We start from the raw sequence: 20233 nt of genomic DNA on the forward strand, positions 1-20233 counted from the left end.
AGAAATTATGTTGTGGATTTTGTAAATTTTTTTTTCAGAAATGATTTTTGGCTCATGGTGATTTTGAATCATGACACTTCAGAAGGCTATTTTGTTCAAATTTATTATGTGAAATGTCATTTTTGTCCTCGATTAAAATTGATATTTTGGTGAAAAAGGGAATTAAAATTTGAATTTCAAAATTACGTCTTTGATCATTTAATAATCCTAAATAAAGTATTAAACACGTGAGATTATCAATACACATGCAAGAGATTACTGTTTTTTCTTCTTTATTAATTAATCAATTAATCTCATTTTACACTAGCCTTTTTATCTCTTTGGCACTAGTCAACCTGTGATGGTAATACTAAATGCAGAAATTTGGCACAGAGGCCCAAGTTTCTTGGACTAAAACATTCGACTTCGAGTAGTAGTCTTTTTGGTTTTTTTTTTTTTTTGTCCATGTCATTTGGGATTAGGGAATTCGTTGATGATTTATGGTTTGATCGCAAGAGCAAACTCGAGTCTTACCAATTGAGCAATTGAGTTGATTACGATAAGATAATTTTAGAACAAAGTAATTTATCAATATCAACAAAAATAAAAGTAACTTTATATAATCATATTTTTCTAACACTAGTAAAATGTTAATTAACCTCCTAACAACATTCAGATCTTTAAAAAAATTGCTTGGAAAACAATGGAAAGGCAAGGATCCATTTTTCTTGCCGTGAAACTCTACGATTCACTGATACTATGACCTGAAAAATCGTCTCCATTGCCACAAACAACCGCATCTCTCTCTTCACTAACTATTCCGAAAAGGTAATGCATCTACTTACCTTTTTTTGTTTGGCCTGAGTTTCTTATTCTGATTAATTAGCAATAGATTCCCGATTGAGTAGAGTGAATTTTCCGTGTAGAAGAAGATGGACAAGGAGAATAAACATGGACCATTGTACTTTGACCTGAATACGGGTGCTAAAATTCCATCTGTTGGATTGGGAACATGGAAAGCTGAACCGGGTATCGTTGGTGACGCTGTGAAAGCTGCTGTCAAGGTTAATTTCATATAACCATCATCTTTCCCAAATGTTCTCAATCTTATTATGGTCCAACATTTTTTTTTCTCTTTTTAATCAAATTTGATTATTTGCAGGCTGGTTACCGACACATTGATTGTGCCAAAGTTTATAATAATGAAAAAGAGGTAATATTTTGGGATTTTATTAACATTTTCACTACTAGGGTTTTGTTAGAAATTTTGTGTATTAGGTTATGTATATTAATGAAATGCAGATAGGAGAAGCATTGAAGGAATTGTTTTCCTCTGGAGTAGTGAAGCGAAATGAGCTTTTCATCACATCAAAGCTGTGGTACTTATTTATCATTTCATACTTCTTTTGAACCATCTGGTGATTACTGCAATTATCATTATGAACCTTATGAACTTCAGATTGTATCTTTTGGGTTGAAAAAAGTTTTCTTGGTTAATAATTCTCAGTTATGGCTTTAAAAATATAATAATTGTAGGTGCTGTGACCATGCTCCTGAAGATGTCTCAAAGGCATTGAGCAAGAGTTTAGAAGACTTACAACTTGACTATATTGATCTTTATTTAGTACGTCTCTCTTCTTTTACAGAAATTTATAGTAAAAACCTGAAGGTTTTATGTCTACTTAGAAAGAGCAAACTCTTTCTGATTAGATTTCCTCTGATATTGAATTTCTTATTTTGAAATGCATGTTTTATGTTATTTCTGTTTTCTGTTTTTTATTTATGTTTTCTATTGTAAAAAGTCATATCTAGAAAAAACAGGTTGAAAAAAACAAAACAAGTTTTTATGGTTTTTGCAGTTTGTGCTTATCTACATGCACAGAGATTGTCATTTTTATTAGCAGTTATGATGCAGAGTTTAAAATACTTTTTTTTTTTTCTCTTTTTACTGAAAAGTTGGCTCTTCTTTTCCATTGCAATGGCGGATTCAGTGCAACAGTTTGCTTTCCCCCACAGCCTTCAAATTTGTAAATTGTTTCAAATTCACATCACTATAGGAAATTGGTTTTAGAACTGCATTATTTTTGTCATAGGAGTGTAGAAGTTTTGGAAATTAAGCACTAACACGATAAATTGAGAGAAATCAAAATAACTAAGTTTGTCTTGTGTTGCAGATACATTGGCCATTTCGTACAAAGGCAGGGAGTGAAGGCTGGGATCCAAAAATCATGGCTCCCTTGTGCCTTCCAGAGACATGGACTGCAATGGAAGGCTTGTATGCATCAGGTCAGGCACGAGCGATTGGGGTTAGCAACTTCTCAACTAAGAAACTGCAAGACCTCCTCAAATATGCAAAAGTGGCTCCAGCAGTTAATCAAGTGGAATGCCACCCTGTTTGGCAGCAGTCTGCACTGCATAATTTGTGCAAATCTACAGGAGTTCATCTCTCGGTATTATATACAACTAACTTACCACTTATTTTTCACTTTTATTTATTTAAATAAAATGCATGAGGTTCTCTGTTTTGTGAAGTAATTATATAATGGAACGGTGAATACTGAATACCATGTCACTACCGTGAAAGAAGATTTGATGACTCCGTCTATCCATTCTATTTTATAAAATTCCCGTATGTTATCTTTAACAGATGTTATTCTTATTGAATTGTTATTTCAATTCATAGCTGTGATGTGAATCCACATATGTCATCTTTGACAGATGTTATTTTTATTGAATTTTAATTTCAACTCATAGCTGTGACGTGATATCACCGTTCCACTGTATAATTATGAATGATGAGAAAGTCTTATTTTGATTGTTGAAATAATGTGAAACTTAAATTTCCTTACAGGCATATTCTCCTCTAGGATCTCCAGGGTCTTGGGTTAAGGGAGAAATCTTAAAGGAACCAATACTAATTGAAATTGCTCAAAAGCTTAACAAATCACCAGCACAAGTTGCCCTTCGCTGGGGTATTCAAAGTGGTCACAGTGTCCTTCCAAAGAGTGTTAACGAATCAAGGATCAAGGAAAATTTAAGCTTGTTTGATTGGTGTATTCCTTCAGAATTCTTCTCTAAATTATTAGAAATCCACCAGGTATAAAATTAGCCTATAGGCTCCAACATTTACATACCTTTACTTGCATATCTGTAGTGATTGCTAATATATTTCGTTTTTTGTTGTATATACAGCAAAGGCTCCTTCGAGGGGATTTTGCAATACATGAAACTCTCAGCCCTTATAAAAGCCTTGAAGAATTGTGGGATGGAGAAATATGAGAAGATAAAATTACAGTAGTCTCTCTCTATATACAGTTGTAGCCGAGCCAAATTTTACATTGACTAAGCTTGGTTTGTTTATGTGTCATTCAATCTTGAATAGCTCAATATTGATTTTTAAATTTTTGAGCTAGCTCAAACTTTTTCACGAGCTTATTCAATTAATCAAAATTTTAATTTTTATATATTCTGTGAGTTGCAATTGAAAAATTAATATATTGAAAATGTTAGTATGAGCCATTGGAAATTGATTTTAGAATGAATTTTTGAAAACTAATGTGTCTCACCTTCCACTGTTGTATTTTAATAATCTGTTCATTTTACAGTTTACTTAAGGTTGAACTATGTAAATATGCAAGCCATTGGGCTAGTGAAGATTGTCCTTGTAAAGATAAATTTAATGGTGATAGAAATTGAAATTGAAAATGCAAATGAAAAGAATGGTGGATCCTTTGTGGAGGGTAGAAACTTAAATAATGGCTATGCCGATAATGTGCAGGAGAATGATGAGGTTGTGGAGGAAATGAAGAAATTTGGAATTGAAAGAGATGTTACGGTAGAAACCTAAATAGGAGATCCTTTTTTGATTGATGACATGCTCAATGGATTCGATTGTCAATTGAATGTCTCATTGATCAAATAAAAAATAACAAGCAAAATAAAAAATTAGGGGGATGAGGATGAACTCATTACATACTATTATAGTCTTGATAGTTATATAGGATAAAAATCACTATCATACGATGATTTTGTTCGGCAACGGCTTTTTTAAGCAGTCAATAACAGTGTTTGGTAATAGCTTTTTTAAGTAGCCAGTCAAAACATTAAACGCTATTTTTTAAAGGTTAAAAAATTAACTCAAATAACATTTAGGTTTTTATATTTCATGAAAAGCTATTAGTTAAATACTACTAAAATAGTTAACAAGTACCAAAACAATTAATTTTGCAAAATAGACCGAGACTCAATATATACGGGAATGCAAAGAAGAAGAAATTTGAAAATGGAGATTTGAGTTAGTTTTCTAATTATACCATATCATTTCATGTGTTTCTATTTTTATATATTTATATAGTAGATATAATTTAACATATAATGTTAAATCGACATTACCATACATCATCATTGATTTTAGATATTTCATATTTATAAAATCAGTGGTGGCATCATTATTATAACAACTTGCAATATTTTTTTCAACTAGATAAAGCTTAATGTTTAAAGCAATTATAAAAATCTATATTCATGTGACTGTGGTTGTGTAGTTGGCAACAAGTGAGCTTGCCATTTTCTTCACACCTATGTCATTCCCCGCATAATAGTTGTTCCATTGAGTAAGATTATTAATGAAGCACTTTGATCAGTGGCCGAACCAAAAAAAAATAAGTAAAGAGGGCGAAAGAATTTTTTCAAAATTTAGAGGGGTGATATAAAAAAAATTACTATTTTACAGGTAAAAAATAAAATTTTCTATATTTTATACGATAAATTTAAAAAAAAAAATAAAATTGAAGGGGCCTCCACTAGTTCCTCGGCTGACATTAATTAAAATTATTTTTATGTGTGATAAGAGAAAATGAGATTTATACCCTCCTTTTATTTTGGATCTCCAATTTGACGTAAGCAATATATAATTTTTTTTATTCCTTTTCAAATAATAATAATAATAATAATATAAGAAAAATCCATTTATTTGATATACTTCTTTCTGATTATTTTTCCTTTTTTTTTAATTGAAAGAGGAAGACCCAATTTGAGCCTTAAAGCATATCCAATACAACTATGGATTATGACTAATGTGTCTTACTAAATAGAAGAAAAAATCAATTTAAGCTCAAGACGAATAAAAGAGAAGATATAAAGAACAATTAAAAAAATAAGAAAAAAAGAATAAAAAGTTGAGTCACATTGTCTAACATATTCTTTGAAAATAGAAGGCGTGATAGATAATGTCTCTTTTTCTTTTTGACACATCTGATTCACAGGTTAAACAGATTTTTGTTTTTAACTTTCAATTTTTCAGACATGACAAGTAAATTAAAGCGATCTATATTTGCATAGGAGATACTCTTTAATTATATTCATTAAATCAAATGAAGCCTCGTGTTTTAATCAAATTTTAATTCTAAGCCAAATAAATAAAATTAATAATAAAAACTAATAAAAATTAGTTATTTTCGTAAAGTTGACCTAAATGTTACTTAATAACGATATTAATAATTTAATTTTAACTAAACCAAACAAATAAAATTAATAATGAAAATTAGCTATTCAGTAAAGTTGACATGAATCCCAGTTAATAATGACAATAAAATTTAAAAATTAAAAAATAAATAAATTCTCTCATTCTCTCTCCATCCTCTACCAGCTCCCCAGAAATTCATGTATGTGAATATTTGTTTTTTTCTTAAGAGATAAAAAATGGGAAGAAAAGGGAGATGAACGGCGGTCCGCACCGCAGAGGTGGAGAGAATGGAATTTATTTTTTTCTTTTTTCTTTTTTTTTTTAAGAGAAATTTATTTTATTCTATCAATTGCCATTAATTGGACCAAACCAAATTAAATTTTGCTTTGACTAAAGAAGCATTCAATTTGAATTAGTGTTTCGAAAATTTGACCAAATCAATAAATCACGGCATAACTTAACGATAAGTGTATGTATAATAAAGCCACCGAATCCTCCTTCCTCTTCCCTCCGGTTACTGAATTCATATTACATACAGGTATAGAAATATAATGCATCATTCTTCTCTTTCAGGTCATGCAATAAATAGTAATTAATCATGATTGACTCCAATAACTGTTAATGATCTCTAATAAATATACATAAATGATACATCTCCTATCTATTACCTAATTTTTAATAGTATTATTATCAAATATGTAATTAAAGTTTTAGATTATAATTTTTTTTAGTCAGATTATATATTTTAAAATATATTAGTAATCTAATAAAAATAATTTAATATAGTTTGTTTTCTTAAAATTTTTATACTTATCTTAAAACCATTAAAATTGTAAACTGTTCTGTATTTTTTTCAACCAATTTTTAACCAAATCAAACCAATTGAACCAATCAAAATGATCAACCGGTAAACCAACAGATGTTATTTTAAAAACATTTATTCCAGCATTTGCTACTTTCTTTATTTACATGAAGGGACAAACATGCCCCAACAAGGTTCACTCTTCTTATATAATGACTGCCTCTGCGTATCACAAAGCGGCAGAAGTCCTATAGTTGCTCCATTATCGCTCGATCCTCCGGTCAGCCGGCCGCATTCCGGCCAGGTAAATCTCCTCGTTCTAGCCTTCTCTTTCCCTACTTTCTCTTACGACTACAAAACGGTATACATTGGGCTATAATGATTATTAGTTAAAGCCCATGGGCTTATAAACCCAAATCTTACCATCAAACTGGAAAACGGACAGATGTCCGATTGACTCGAAACAAACAAAACGCAGTTTTATCCGGTATCGAAACTCTCTGAACTCAGAGTTCAATCCCAGATCGAAATTCCCGGATGTATGGCGTCCCACATTAATTCCATTTTCCGTTGCCCGCCTTCTAAGCCACGTTTAGCGTACAACTGTCACCTACAAAACCCTAAATCTCCTCTTACACTTAGTTACTTTACTTGTAGTTCTTCTTATGCCGTCCTCAGTCCTCGTAAGGTTCAGCTAATCATACACATACACTCTATCTCTCTCTCTGTCCTCTGCTGCTTTTGCTGGAAATTCCACTTTATTAATTTTTTTTTTTTGTGACAATTCGTTAGATATCCTGTTCCGGTCCCTCGCGGTGCAGGTTATTAACTGTGAAGTCTCATATGGCTACGGAGGAGAAGCCAATATCTGGGGATAGAATGCTGGTTAGTTCAATTTTTGCTATTGTTTGTCCGTTAATTTCCATGTCTGCTTAAGTGCTAATTCATATGTTTGATTTTATTTTCTCAGGTATTTGTGCCTCCACATCCTTTGATCAGGCACTGGATTTCAGTTCTGAGAAATGAGCAAACTCCTTGTCCTATTTTCAGTTAAGTGCAATTTGTATTTGAGCTTAGATCAGTAAGTGTTGGAAGCTTTAGTATGCTAGATCAACTTGTTGCAGAAAATGGAGGTTCTTTTTAAACCATTAGCTGTCCTGTTCTAGATTTTAAAAAAAATAATAATAATTTATGGTTTTATTTCTTTACCTTTTTAGTATTGTTTTTGAGATCTTTAATCTTTTTACTGCTATTTTTGCAGAAAATGCTCTGGCTGAGTTAGGGAGGCTACTTATATATGAAGCTTCAAGGGATTGGTTGGTAAGTTTTTCCTTTATGTGGTGTTATTTGTTAATTCTCATTTTATGTCAACTTCCTTTCAACCTATTTCTCCTTCATTTTTGTTTCTTCTCATTTGTTTTCTCTTTAGTTACATTTGGTAAGTGTTCATCCCTTGTGTTAAGGTATTGATATGAATGTGACAAGCAATTGATTCAGCTGTTGAATGTAGACAAATCTAAGTAAAGGCTGTTATATGCAAGGGACAAAAGCCAAGACAAGAAAAGCCATATTTCTTAACTTTAATTTTTTGGATTGGTATCCAAAGATGTGATTTCACAACATTTTTTTTATAAATATTCTTTCTACTTGAAGAGCGGAACAATTTTTATTTTTGATCTTTTAACATTCCCCTCTCTCTCTCTCTCTCTCTCTCTCTCTTGTGTGTGTGTGTGTGTGTGTGTGTGTGTGTGTGTCTGTGCGCATACAAGCAAGTATACAAAATTTGTGAGAATAGAAATTGGGTACTTAACCAACTGATTGAGCGTTGAAGTTAACCTCCATCAAATATTGTTTGCTTTATAATTCTCAACTATCAATAGATTATGTTGTTAGAATTTAGAACTGAGGAAGCAAAGCATAGAAGATGTACAAGGTTCCCAACAGCACTTTGGAAAACAATCAGATTAAGTCTATCCTTGTAGGTTCGTGCGTCCTATAAAATTGATGCTGCTACACTAACTATCACTTCTTCTTTATAACTAGATATATCTGGAAATCCCATCTTTAATTTACAGAAATTTGTTTATTCTCTTGTTGTTTTTTATATCCTCTATTTACTTTTTCTATATCCTTTTCCCAGCCTACAGTCACTGGGGAGATTCAGTCACCAATGGGTGTTGCCTCAGTTGAATTTATTGATCCAAGGGAGCCTGTTGCGGTTAGTTACTGGTTACAAAACTCCAACATATTTAGTCCTTGCTGTTTTGGCTTTTCGTATATGGGTGCCTATTTATTTGATTTTAAAGTCATTACTTTTACATGGAATGTGGTGTTAATTTATCAACTGTAATTTGTAGGTTGTTCCCATCTTGAGAGCTGGTCTTGCTCTTGCAGAACATGCATCATCAATCTTGCCTGCAACAAAAACCTACCATATAGGTAAGAAAAAAGTTGTTATTGCTTAAGTAGAGAAGACAGATTGGGAATGCAAGTATTTTTATTTAACAATTCTGCTTCAGAAGTAATCCTTTATGTTGAAAAACTGAATCCATATTCTGAAGACTATAATACTAAAGCTGTAGGCTTGGAATCAAATCCATTCCTCAACGGGAGTAATGGAGAGGTAGGTTCACCCATCGTATTGCCCATCTATTAGACTGGAAAAAAAGGGTGATGCAATCAATAACTTTCTATAAATAGGTTCGCTTGTTTTAATGTAACGGAACTTCTATGTTTGGCTTTTTTTTTTCGTTTTTTTGAATTTTGACCTTCTCCCTTCTCTCTCTCTGTTTTTTTATTTTTTATTCTTAAATTAAGGGTTAAGCAGAGATGAGGAGACACTTCAACCAACAATATATTTGAACAGGCGAGTATTTTATTCAGATAAATAAGGGAAATTTACATCGTTTTTTGAGGAAGTGGTCATTATTGAATGTTGTTTCTAAACAATCATGATTTGGAACTTTACTTTTTTTTTTTTTTTTTAAATTTTTTTTTTTTAGGGTGACTCACTTTTTGCATTTTGCAATTCCTTAGGTTACCTGAAAAATTTCCACCAGACTCTCGAGTATTTGTGGTAGATCCTATGCTCGCAACAGGTAATAATGTGCACTTAATGCCCGAACACCTAGCCATGTCTATCATATTATGGTGGCAACTTGATAATCCTTTTTGCATCACTTTTTGATTATTTTGCAATAACAAAAAATCACAATCTATTCTAATCCAAAAACTGGTTCTTAACAATGGAGGAACTTATGTTGTCATGATCTGATAGTTATCCTATCATATACTTATTATATTACATGAACATTCAACTTTTTTTAGAAGTTATTTTTTCCACAATTAACTGTTAATCCTATCCATTAGTCATTGCCAAGTTCTGTTGCTCAACATTAAAAATACTTTGGCTTGGTAGTTTGAGGCACCACAAGTAATTTGCTCTGATAAACCTTAATACAACATGAGAAAAATCTGCCTAACCTTAATATGAAATGCGATAATCCCATTTTCAGGAAAGTAATTACTAAAATTTTTGAATTAAGATAAATATATTTGAATGTAATCCAATTATTGACATAGCAATTCTCACTCATGGTCTCCGTGTTAATTTTCATCCCCATCTAGTAGAATTGGATGACATTTTGAAGTGATGGTTTGCTTTAGAAAATAATTGAGCTTTTCTTTTCTCATAACTTCAGTTTTGTCTTTGCAGAGTGCTTAAACATTTTCTAAATTAGGAAAATTTGTTGAATAATTGAAGCATCCTTTTTTCTTCAGCATGTTTCTGTAGCCTTTTATTTGAGGTTTTTTTGTTTCATTTCAGGTGGCACAATAGTGGCAGCCCTTAACCTAGTTAAGGAACGTGGGGTTGAGAACAGGCAAATCAAAGTGGTAAATGGTTTATGAAAAATCTCTCTTGCATTTATAAAACTGATATCTGGTTAGAATTTTCTCAAACAATTGTGGGGTTGAGAACAAACAAATCAAAGTGGTAAATGGTTTATCAAAAATCCTTCTTGCTTCATAAAACTGATGTGCAGTTAGAATCTGCACAAGCAATTGTGTGTCGAAGGCTTCTGTGGTGTGTGGTGTACTTAGCTATTACATCTTATTGATCTCTAGCACATATATAGTGTTATCAATATTTTTTTTTCTTGAAGAAAGGAAATAATTATAAGTTTTAGCATGTACTTTTTTTCTTTTTTATGATTATCTTTCTTGCATGGCTTTCAGCAAGAAAGATTGAGGGTCAGGGCTCTCCATGATTTCTTTGCATGGTTGTTATGATATTTTGAAGGTTTAGGAAAATTGGCTTGGGAATGTGTGAGAAGAATTTGCTGAATTGACAATCACTTCTCAAGTAGCTAGTTGTTTGATGGATTGATCCATATGGACACTTTTTATCTGCTGATTTGATTTCTCCTTTTTCACTTATGACATGAAGAAAAAATGAGACTAAGGGCCATTGAAGCATTTCCAATGCAACTTGAGAGGTGCAACAAAACAAAAATTATTGTATATGGAAAAGATCTGGTATTTGTTGATCGTGGGTGAAGATATATAAACAATGATTGTCTTGATCAAACTTACGAGTTGAGATTTTGCTTTTGTGGCTTAATTATGTACTTCAGACGCAAAAGCATACACATATTCTTGCCTGTAGGGGATACTTATATCTGGGATAATTTTTTGTTGCAGATGTGGTATAGTGATTTCAATTAGGCCCTGTGTTTAAAAGGATAAAATTCTGATGGTGTCTATGTATTCATTAGTTGTTATATATCAGGGTTTCCTTTTATTTGCAAGAAGAGAATCTGCTAGGCTAATTGATCAAGTGCAAGTCAGTAGTCCAAGTAGCTTGAACAAGATCAAATGCATGCTCTTTGCATCTTTCTGATAACTGTCTTTTGCAATGCAATTAATTTACTCTCTTTATCTAAGCTTCAATTAGTCTTGTGCTAAATGAAGTTACTCTGTATCAGATATCTGCTGTGGCTGCTCCTCCAGCCCTTCAAAAGCTCAGCGAGAAGTTTCCTGGGTAATGTCATAAACAACTTTTTGCAATTAAATAAGGAATTTTAGCGTTCCAGAAAGATTTACATTGTTTTGTTATTTTCCAGGCTTCATGTTTACACTGGAATCATTGATCCTACCGTCAATGACAAAGGGTGAGTACCTGTCATTGCTATTGACAATATTTGGCTCGTATCAATGTTTGGAGATATATATATATATATATATATATATATATATATATATATATATAAGGAAAAACAAGGTAGCATGCCCGATTTATATTTGTATATTCTATTATTTTCAGGTTTATAGTTCCTGGACTTGGAGATGCAGGAGATCGTAGCTTTGGCACCTAACCTAATATGGGGAATCGGTTATTGATGTATGCCTCTAACATAAGATCCGTCAAGTCGTTTTTCTCAATTTTGATATATTGAGTTTGTCATCAATTTGTAGGGTCCGCGGATTTCTTTACAGTATTTAGATTGTTTTGTTCATAGAAAACGACCTGAAATGGACAATTTACACGATTATTCTCTCGAAAATAACTATTCCTTTGCTTTATAATTCTCAACCTTGAACCATTTGAAGCATGTAATTGGCTGCAACTTGATAAACTAAATACTATTTCTATTTCAAAATACTTGTTACATTTGGGATTTTACGCCCTTTAAAAAAATTATTAAATTTGTCTAAGTTACAGCAATTTATTGAGTAAATTAATTATCTTACTTTTAATTTATTCTGAAAAAATCATTAAATTAAAGTAATAATTATTGGTTATATATAAAGGATAAATATGAAATAAAGTATTTATTGTTCTTTGAAATTATAAATGTAAAAAATATTTTAAAATAAATTATTTTTTTAATTGTGAATAAAACGGCGCCCAAAGATTTCTGTAACCGATCTATAAAGAATGGCAATAGAGTGGAGCAGGCTGATACACATGTAAGGAGGAGTGTGATGAAATATTTGAACGGACAAAAAAAAAAGCCACGGAGCGATCAATACAACGCTAGAAAATTGACTTACTGACATAAAGAGAGATTAATCTCTCCAGATTCTGTGTGTCCAAATCTTGTATTCTAATTTCTTGTTTGGAATAAATAAATTCCGCACAATTTTGCAGATTCATTTATAAATTTAAAGTTGTTTTTTTTTTTTTTTTTTTTTTTTTGTATGAAAAGAATGAAGATTTAAATTCTAAAATTATGGATTTGAATATAATTAATTAAATTCTATCAAAGAGGTGGAATTTTCAAATGCATTTTATAAACTTAAACAATCCAAAAACTTTGTAGAAAAAACTAAGTTATCCACCTAGCCTCTAGAATTATTATACCAATAATATTTTAGAAAATAAAAGCAATGTGAATTTTCAATTTTAAATTTATTCCAAATATAAAAAATTTATCTACAAATAAATTATATCTAGATTTCATTTATAAATAAATGTTACATTTTGAATTCATTCGCAAAGTAGGGCTAATTTTATAAATAAATAAAATAAATGTTAGAATTACAAAAGAGGTTAAAATTTTAAGATATAGTTAATATTTAGGCTTAATTTCTAATTGCATATTAACCGCAAAGTAGATGAAATTTATAGAACTATTTCTCGAAAATTTCATTCGCATATGATATTTGTTTGATATTTTGATTTGTTGCATCATATCTGTTCGAATCATGCTTTTGCGATACAGTACATATTTAATTATTGATACACCGTTCTAATATCTTATTATTTTGAATTTAATATAACCAACGCTGTAATGCAAAAAAATAAAAATAAAATACATATAATTTGAATTACATATATTAAAGGCATTCTATACAATATAGAATATTTGTTAAGTTAATTGGAATTTAAATATCAGTCAATGTAAATTATTCTATGATCTGCATCATGCACTGAGGCTATAAGACTTTTTGAAGAATTGCGAACAATTTCAGAACTAGAGGATGAATTAGAAGGTAGCATGTTGTGATCAAGAGTTATATAATGAAGTCATGTAACTGAAACTTTTATTTTCTTTTTTCCCTTGCAAGTTGATGTAAAAAAAATTTAGATGTATACGAGGTGATTTGTTAAGGAGTTGAGGAGACAGTTCAGGTTGTCAAAAAATTTTAATTCCAAAATCAAATTTATCCATTTTCATTGTCAAATGTGCACAATTTCATTCTTGTGCAAAACCACTTTTGTCTAGAGAGTATATATATATATTATTTTACATATGAGACAGATGATCTTGAGGATTAAAGCAAGTTAATTAATATCTACTAAAATCTTTCCATTTTTGGTTGGATTTTATAGTTGGTTGGTTCCAACATGCTCAGTTCTTTGTATTTGATAAAGTTGTTTGTAAGAGAGTGATTTGGGAACTAAAGATTCCAAGTCTTTGAATGTTCACCCAACTTATCCATGTTAGCAATAATCTTTATCATAGTAAAATTTCTTTTTGTAATCATATAGCATTAAAATGATTCATTTCGAGTGTTTAAAGAGTTTTCGTATCAAAAGTTTGAACTCAAAATTCTGATCAAAGAAGAAAAAATCATTATCACTATCGTCTCATCTAAATTTCATTACTGCAATTTTTTTTTTTTATTTTGTCTTAATGATTTATTAAAAGCTCTAAATGAAACTTTATCTGAAACTCAAACCAACCTAATTAAAAAAAAAAAAAAAAGAAAATAATGATGTAAAATAACAAAAGGATAAATAAATATATAATATATGTTAACTAATAATATATTATATCGTATATATACGGGCAATTTGACTTTGGCTTGGCATGGGGAAGTCAACAGCCTCCACCGCCCCCGCAACCTCCTCCTCCGCCTCCGCAACCTCCACCACCATGACCTCCACCACCATCATGGCCACCACCACCATGATGGCCACCACCTCCAGTGTCTGTAGTGACAGTAGCTGCTTCCATGGCAGCTTCCATGGTAGTCATAAAGAACATTCCTCCATCTTTGTCGGCCATCTTGGTTTTGCTACCTCCAGCACGAGGTGCAGCCGTCTGATATTTGTTTTCCTTCTTTTTGTGTTTTCGCTTGCCAAAACAACCCATCTCTACCGTTGTTTTGGTTGGTGAAACAATGTTTTGCAACTCTACTGTTCTTCCTTTCATATATAGAGAGAGAAAGAGAGTTGAGGATACAGGAAAATACATAAAATGGCTTTCTGTGTATTAATCTAAATCGCTTGTTTGACTTTTCTAGTCAAATTAATTGAATCTGTCCAACATTCGGATAACAAGTTAATGGAAATTTCTAGCCTCCCATTTATTACCCAGTTTTTAAATGTTCCCATCAGTTTTTAGCCTCCCCTTTTCATTATTCAATACGAACCAGATTATAATTTAATTTCGATTCACCGTTTAATTCGATTTTCAGAACAATAATATATACCCTCCCATACTTAGTATTGTAATCAAGTCTCTATCATTGATGTATGATTTTTTTTTCTTTAATAAAATTTATTTGCTTTATATTATTATTAGGTTCTGGACTGATTTTTTTTTTTTTTTTTTTTTTTCGAAAGAGGTTCTGGATTGAATCTTGTTATCTTAAAGTTTTGGATAAATTTTGTATTTATTTTCAAGATTTGATCTACATTGTGTGAATTTTTTTAGCACCACTAGTTCATGATTTTGTTATTAGTTCTTAACCGTTAAATTTGTCGCAAATCAAATTCATCAATTTAGTTTAATTGAATTTATATATATTAATAAATCGATGGAACTGAACAGTCTAAACGGTGTAAATCACTAATAATTTATTGAAAAAAATAAAAAAGTATAAATATTATACAAATACTATAACTAAAATAAATTATATAAGTACATTATAATTAGAAGATACTAATCATACGATATGTGAATTTCCAAAAAAGATTAATCTTTTATTTAAAAGAGACGTGGGGATATTCACTGAAAAATAATAAAAAAAATTCCATGATTTCTATTGTAAGAAGAAAACTTAGCTATATGCAAACTTGGCCGCTAAGTATCTAATTGGGACAGATGTTTGATGTTGATTATATGTTCATAATTGAAATGGTCAAACTTTAGTGTTTTTTTTTTATTATTATTATTTAAAAAATCATTTATAAATTTCCAAGCAATGGACTTGCACATTGTTGTTGAAGCTGGCATTTTGGAAGATTCTCCGTACAGCATTTGTGGATTCTTTTGTAAGGTACTACATTGGATGAGAAACTTTGGAAGGGTCAACGATTTATTTATTATTTATTTTTGTTAAATTTATAAATAAAGAAAGGGTAATTTCTATGTAATTGGCTTGGATTGTATCTTAGAGGAAAATTGACTTTTGGAATATTCTTGATAGAAAGAATTTGTGGTCGTGGATTACTTGTAGGATAAGTTATACATTTGTTTTCTTTTTTTAAGATATCCATTTGTGTTTTGCATGACTTTTACTTATTCCCTTCCATTAAATTTTAAAAAAAAAGGGAAAAGTTGTCCAGGATAAGTTGAAGAAAAATACAGGAAAAATAGTAATTATTAAAAAAAAAAAAAAAAGAATCTTCCTATTAGAATATTAGTGTCGCTGTCTTAACCATGGTGATAAAATCATATTTTACAACTGTCTTTCATTTAACAATATGAATTTTTTATAATTAAAGTGTTAGTATGTATAAGTTTTTTTTTTAATAAATAAAATAATAATGATAATTTTCAATAACTTAATTTAGTATTTTATTCTTTTTAATTTTAATTATACTTTACTTTGTAATTAATTTTATTATTACATAAAAAAATATTTATAATTATATCATTTTTTTAAAAATATTACAAAATCATAAAAAATTGATATGATTATTATAAATAAATCAATAGTAAATAAAATTATTTTCAAGTAAAAATTTTCTAAAGTTGTTTATAATATTTATTTCTTTTACTTATGAAAGTTATAAATAATATTTTTTAAGTTTTTAAATTGAAATATGAATTTTTATTATTAACAAATGAATGAATTTTTTATTTTTTATTTCTCAACTTTTAAGAAAACTGTTTCTTAGAAAACAAAAAATTTATTTTTTGTGACTAAAGATACAATCTTGATTTGCAAATATGGATTTTCAATCAATGGAATCTCATAATGCAGATTATTTCTCCATTGACATTATGAACACAAAAAGTGGTAGCAACTCTTTTATTTACATCATGGACTATGAGTTTTTGGAAAAATAATCTAGGTATAAAAGATATAGATAAATTATTTTTTTCATCCAAATTAATTAAATAACTAATTGTTTCTATAATTTATACAATTTTTCAAAACTAAGATCATATTCAAGCGGAAAAAATTAATACCATTTCTTTTAATTTTAATTTTATTATTAAAAAAATATAAACAATTTTTTTGCTTTGTTAAAAGTTGATCAAATTCTATTAACTAAATTAGTAAAGTTGTTTGATTTATATGAGTTTTTGTTACTTAACATATTATTAATAGATTATATTTCTCTAAAAAAATTATTATTGAAGCTAATTTTTTTAGAAAATAAAAGTATATGAATATTAGGCGAAGATAACTAATTTAAAATCACATAAATCTATAATGATGTACAAAATAATTGCGGAATGCATTTATTTTTAAATTTTTTAAGCAAATTTATTGACATTTTCAACTTTTACATTGATAAATTAAATCTTTCAATTTATAAAATTATACATATTTAACACTTAATTCAATTTATAAAAGTGTACTTTAATTAAATGATTAAAAACATTGTTCCATATTATGTGTCAAAAGATGCATAAAATATTATATTTATTAAATATCTATTCATTAAATGAAAATTGTGTTAAAATTGTGATTTTATAAGTTGAAGTGTTAAAATAGATTAAGGTGTCGATTTCGTTTCTTATTAGCAACTTTATTTTTATTTTGTTTTAAGATTAGTTTAGCATATTTATGTAAAGAGATGTAAGGAAAGCTCTATGGTTTTCACTTTCTGCTCCTTTTCTCCAACGAGTTAACGTTGGAAACGACATTACAACTAGACAACTAAAATGCGTTGTAAGGTCGTTTGCATTGGCTTAACTGTCGCGCTTGTCCTATATGGGGATGAGCAGAGTTTGTATCCAACCAAAAAAAACAAACCAAACCAAATTATTTTCGGTTTTCAAATTTCTATAATTTTGATTTTCGCCCTTTAGTTTAATTGGTGACTTTAGCATGTTTAAAAATTTATGAATTATTACAAGGAAATAGTTTTTTATTGCAATTTTTTCCTTCTTTTTTTATTCACACTATTAACTCTCAAAGCAGATTTTATAAACATATTGAAAGTGCTGAGAATTAATTCTATAAAAATAAATAAAAATTAAATAAAAATCCCACAAAACTTATGTGCAAGTATAAAAAGAGAAAAAGAAAAAGAAAATAGAAAGAGTAACTAAAAGAGAAAAAGAATCAAAAGAAAAGAAAGAAACCAAACTACTTATAGTAGACGGAAATCATGATACATAAGATTCACACACGGGCATAACCACCGTCGCAGGTGCAGCCACCGATTCCGCCACCACCGTTAACGTCTCCATGTTGGCGAGGTTTGGTACTGAGACAGCAACACATAAGACCTATCAACAACATCAAACCCCAAGCTGAGGCTATAGCTTGTATCCAATTCTTGTAATGCTCCATAGATATTCCAATTCCTTGTTTGTCTCCACTGAATTTACAACTGTAACTTTACGTTTCTTTTCTCTCGTCATGTCAGTGCTGAAACTGAAGAAGAACTGGGATTGTGTTCATTGCTGGACGTGGTCACAAAAAGAATATTAAGACCCCCAAAAAATGGTGCCAGTGTATTAGCTATGGCCTTTACAGAGAAGGAAATTATGGTGGCAGCTGGAGAGAGAGGAAGTGGTGCACATGGGCTTAGCTTGGAAGAGGCTAAAATAACATGGGCCAGCCTGTGAATTTAATAGCTACAGTTTCAGAAATGAGGAAGTCTTTTTCACTGCTATAGTGCTGGGGCCGAACATGGAACCTGAATGTATGTGCGTATTTTTCGGTTTCTTTTTCTAGGTATCAGAGAAGAGCAAATCAACAACTTTGCCTGTAAGGTTAGGTCAGGGATTCAAAACATATATGAAACATATCTACGAGTCGTATTGCACCCAATCTTTATTCTGAGATTATATTTTGATGTTTCTAAATATAATTATGGATTGATATGTAAATATATAAAAAAGTGAAATTATAATTGTAAATATATATAATGTAAAAAAAAAAAATATATATATATATATATATATATATATATATATATATATATATATATATATATATATATATATATATATATATATATATATATATATATATTTAAAAAAAAAGTGGATTTAGATTTTGTAATAGCAACCACATGTTTCCTTATAAAAGAATAAAATTTTATACAGGTGTGACAGCAATGTTGTTGTCATCACATTGTATAGAATATCATTCGTAAAAATTAAAATTTTATATAGATGTGAGAGCAATGCCGTTGTCATCACATTGTTCGTAAAATTTATAGTTTTAAAAGATTAAATGTTTTTTATAGTACTTAGGACATGATAAATTATAATTGGAACAATAAAAGCAGATCTTTCTTTTATTATGGTTACAAAGAGCAATGACATATTTTAAAAAAATAATAAATATAATTTTCAAAAAAAAAGAAAAAAAAAAAGAAAAAGGAAACAATTCAATGTTAAAAATAGGTGGTATCCTTATCCTTTTGAAGATATTAGTAGTACTGTGATGGCTTTTTGCTTTTGGTTTTAGGCTAGCAACCAATGAAAGCAATTATTTAAGAAGATTGCTACCCACTTTTTTTTTTTTTCTTTGGCACAAATGGCCAAATGGGGTGCCGAGCACAAAAAAAATTACACTAAGCAAACATGTTAGATGACCAGTAAGTCATTCCCATCAAATGATTATTCGAAAAGTGTACCCAATTTCAAACCCATAACTAGGGCTATAGCACAGTTTGATACACATAATTAAGGCTATAAATAAACCGATCAAAATTGGACTCGATGGAATTTAACTCGATTTAAACTTGATTGGAAATTTAATAAGTTTAAAAATTTTAGATTTGAGCTCGGAGCCACACTTTTTTGAACCGGTTTGACTCAATTATATCTAAATTAATCCACATAAAATTTGCACACCAAACCCTAACTTGTTAATAAATGCACGTATGATTTGGTAATAAATTTAAGTTTGAATGTTTATCCTAATACTAGAAAAAAAATTCTGCATAAAAGTTACCTTGAACTTTGTGTATTTAAATATTTTTCCTTTTAAGTTTTATTTAAATTTTATAAAAATATATGTATTTACCCTCCAAAACTTTAGTTTTATTTTCAGCCCGTCAACTTGTAAACTCTGATCCGCCCCTTTTTCAGCCATCCAAATGTCCAAAAAGTATTAAAAAAAACATTTTTTCCCTTTTTTTTTTCAATAAAGCACCTTGATTAGAGCATCTTTTAAACGCAAATGATGAAAGAATTGTGCATAAAAGCAAATAATTTGAAATTAAATAAATGAGAAGGCAAAACCTCTTTTTTTATTTTATTGTGGCAGCACGTTTTGGTGCCCCCACCCCACCATTTCTGCCACGGCTGTCTTTTCACACGCCTTTAACACGGCTGGGCTAATCAGAACAAGATGCCATTTCTTATAACCTAGCTTTAGTAGATTGACGGAATTTGTTAAAGAATGAAAATGGCATTTTTCCCCCCATGTATTCCTACCAATACCCTAACACTTTTCATATATGATATTAATTTTAATTCGAAATTCGTACTTGCTAGTATTTTTTTAACAAATTAAACATTTAACTTTGGTTTTTTTTTTTCCAATTAAATCACTCTAGATAATGCATTTAATAATGTTAACATAATATCAATAGAAGCTCAGGGGAAAAAAAAAAG

At 29.8% G+C, this 20233-nt stretch overlaps 2 protein-coding genes across 4 annotated transcripts; both read left to right on the forward strand.

The window, feature by feature from the left end:
• Window positions 1-630: 630 nt before the first annotated feature.
• On the forward strand, window positions 631-3443 carry LOC105646695 (NADPH-dependent aldo-keto reductase, chloroplastic). The gene is made up of 8 exons (XM_012232606.4): window positions 631-807; window positions 906-1043; window positions 1142-1192; window positions 1282-1358; window positions 1516-1603; window positions 2154-2429; window positions 2831-3076; window positions 3172-3443. Exons 2-8 carry the CDS (start codon window positions 912-914, stop codon window positions 3256-3258), a joined length of 957 nt encoding a protein of 318 aa, XP_012087996.1. The 5' UTR covers window positions 631-807; window positions 906-911; the 3' UTR covers window positions 3259-3443.
• A 2970-nt stretch (window positions 3444-6413) lies between these two features.
• Window positions 6414-11831, forward strand: UPP (uracil phosphoribosyltransferase). Of its 3 annotated transcripts, none has more exons than XM_012232605.4 (12): window positions 6414-6549; window positions 7038-7130; window positions 7216-7294; window positions 7507-7565; window positions 8386-8463; window positions 8603-8684; window positions 9063-9111; window positions 9282-9343; window positions 10072-10139; window positions 11231-11286; window positions 11369-11416; window positions 11569-11831. In XM_012232605.4, exons 1-12 carry the CDS (start codon window positions 6427-6429, stop codon window positions 11618-11620), a joined length of 849 nt encoding a protein of 282 aa, XP_012087995.2. In that variant the 5' UTR covers window positions 6414-6426; the 3' UTR covers window positions 11621-11831. The 3 variants fall into 3 exon arrangements, with proteins under 3 accessions (XP_012087995.2, XP_012087993.1, XP_012087994.1); XM_012232603.4 differs by lacking the exon at window positions 6414-6549 and adding an exon at window positions 6687-6933; XM_012232604.4 differs by lacking the exon at window positions 6414-6549 and adding an exon at window positions 6747-6928.
• The last annotated feature ends 8402 nt before the right edge of the window (window positions 11832-20233 follow it).

Source organism: Jatropha curcas, chromosome 2 (genome assembly GCF_041381405.1).
Source record: "Jatropha curcas cultivar XTBG-Jc1 chromosome 2, XTBG_Jcur_1.0, whole genome shotgun sequence".
NCBI lineage: Eukaryota > Viridiplantae > Streptophyta > Magnoliopsida > Malpighiales > Euphorbiaceae > Jatropha > Jatropha curcas.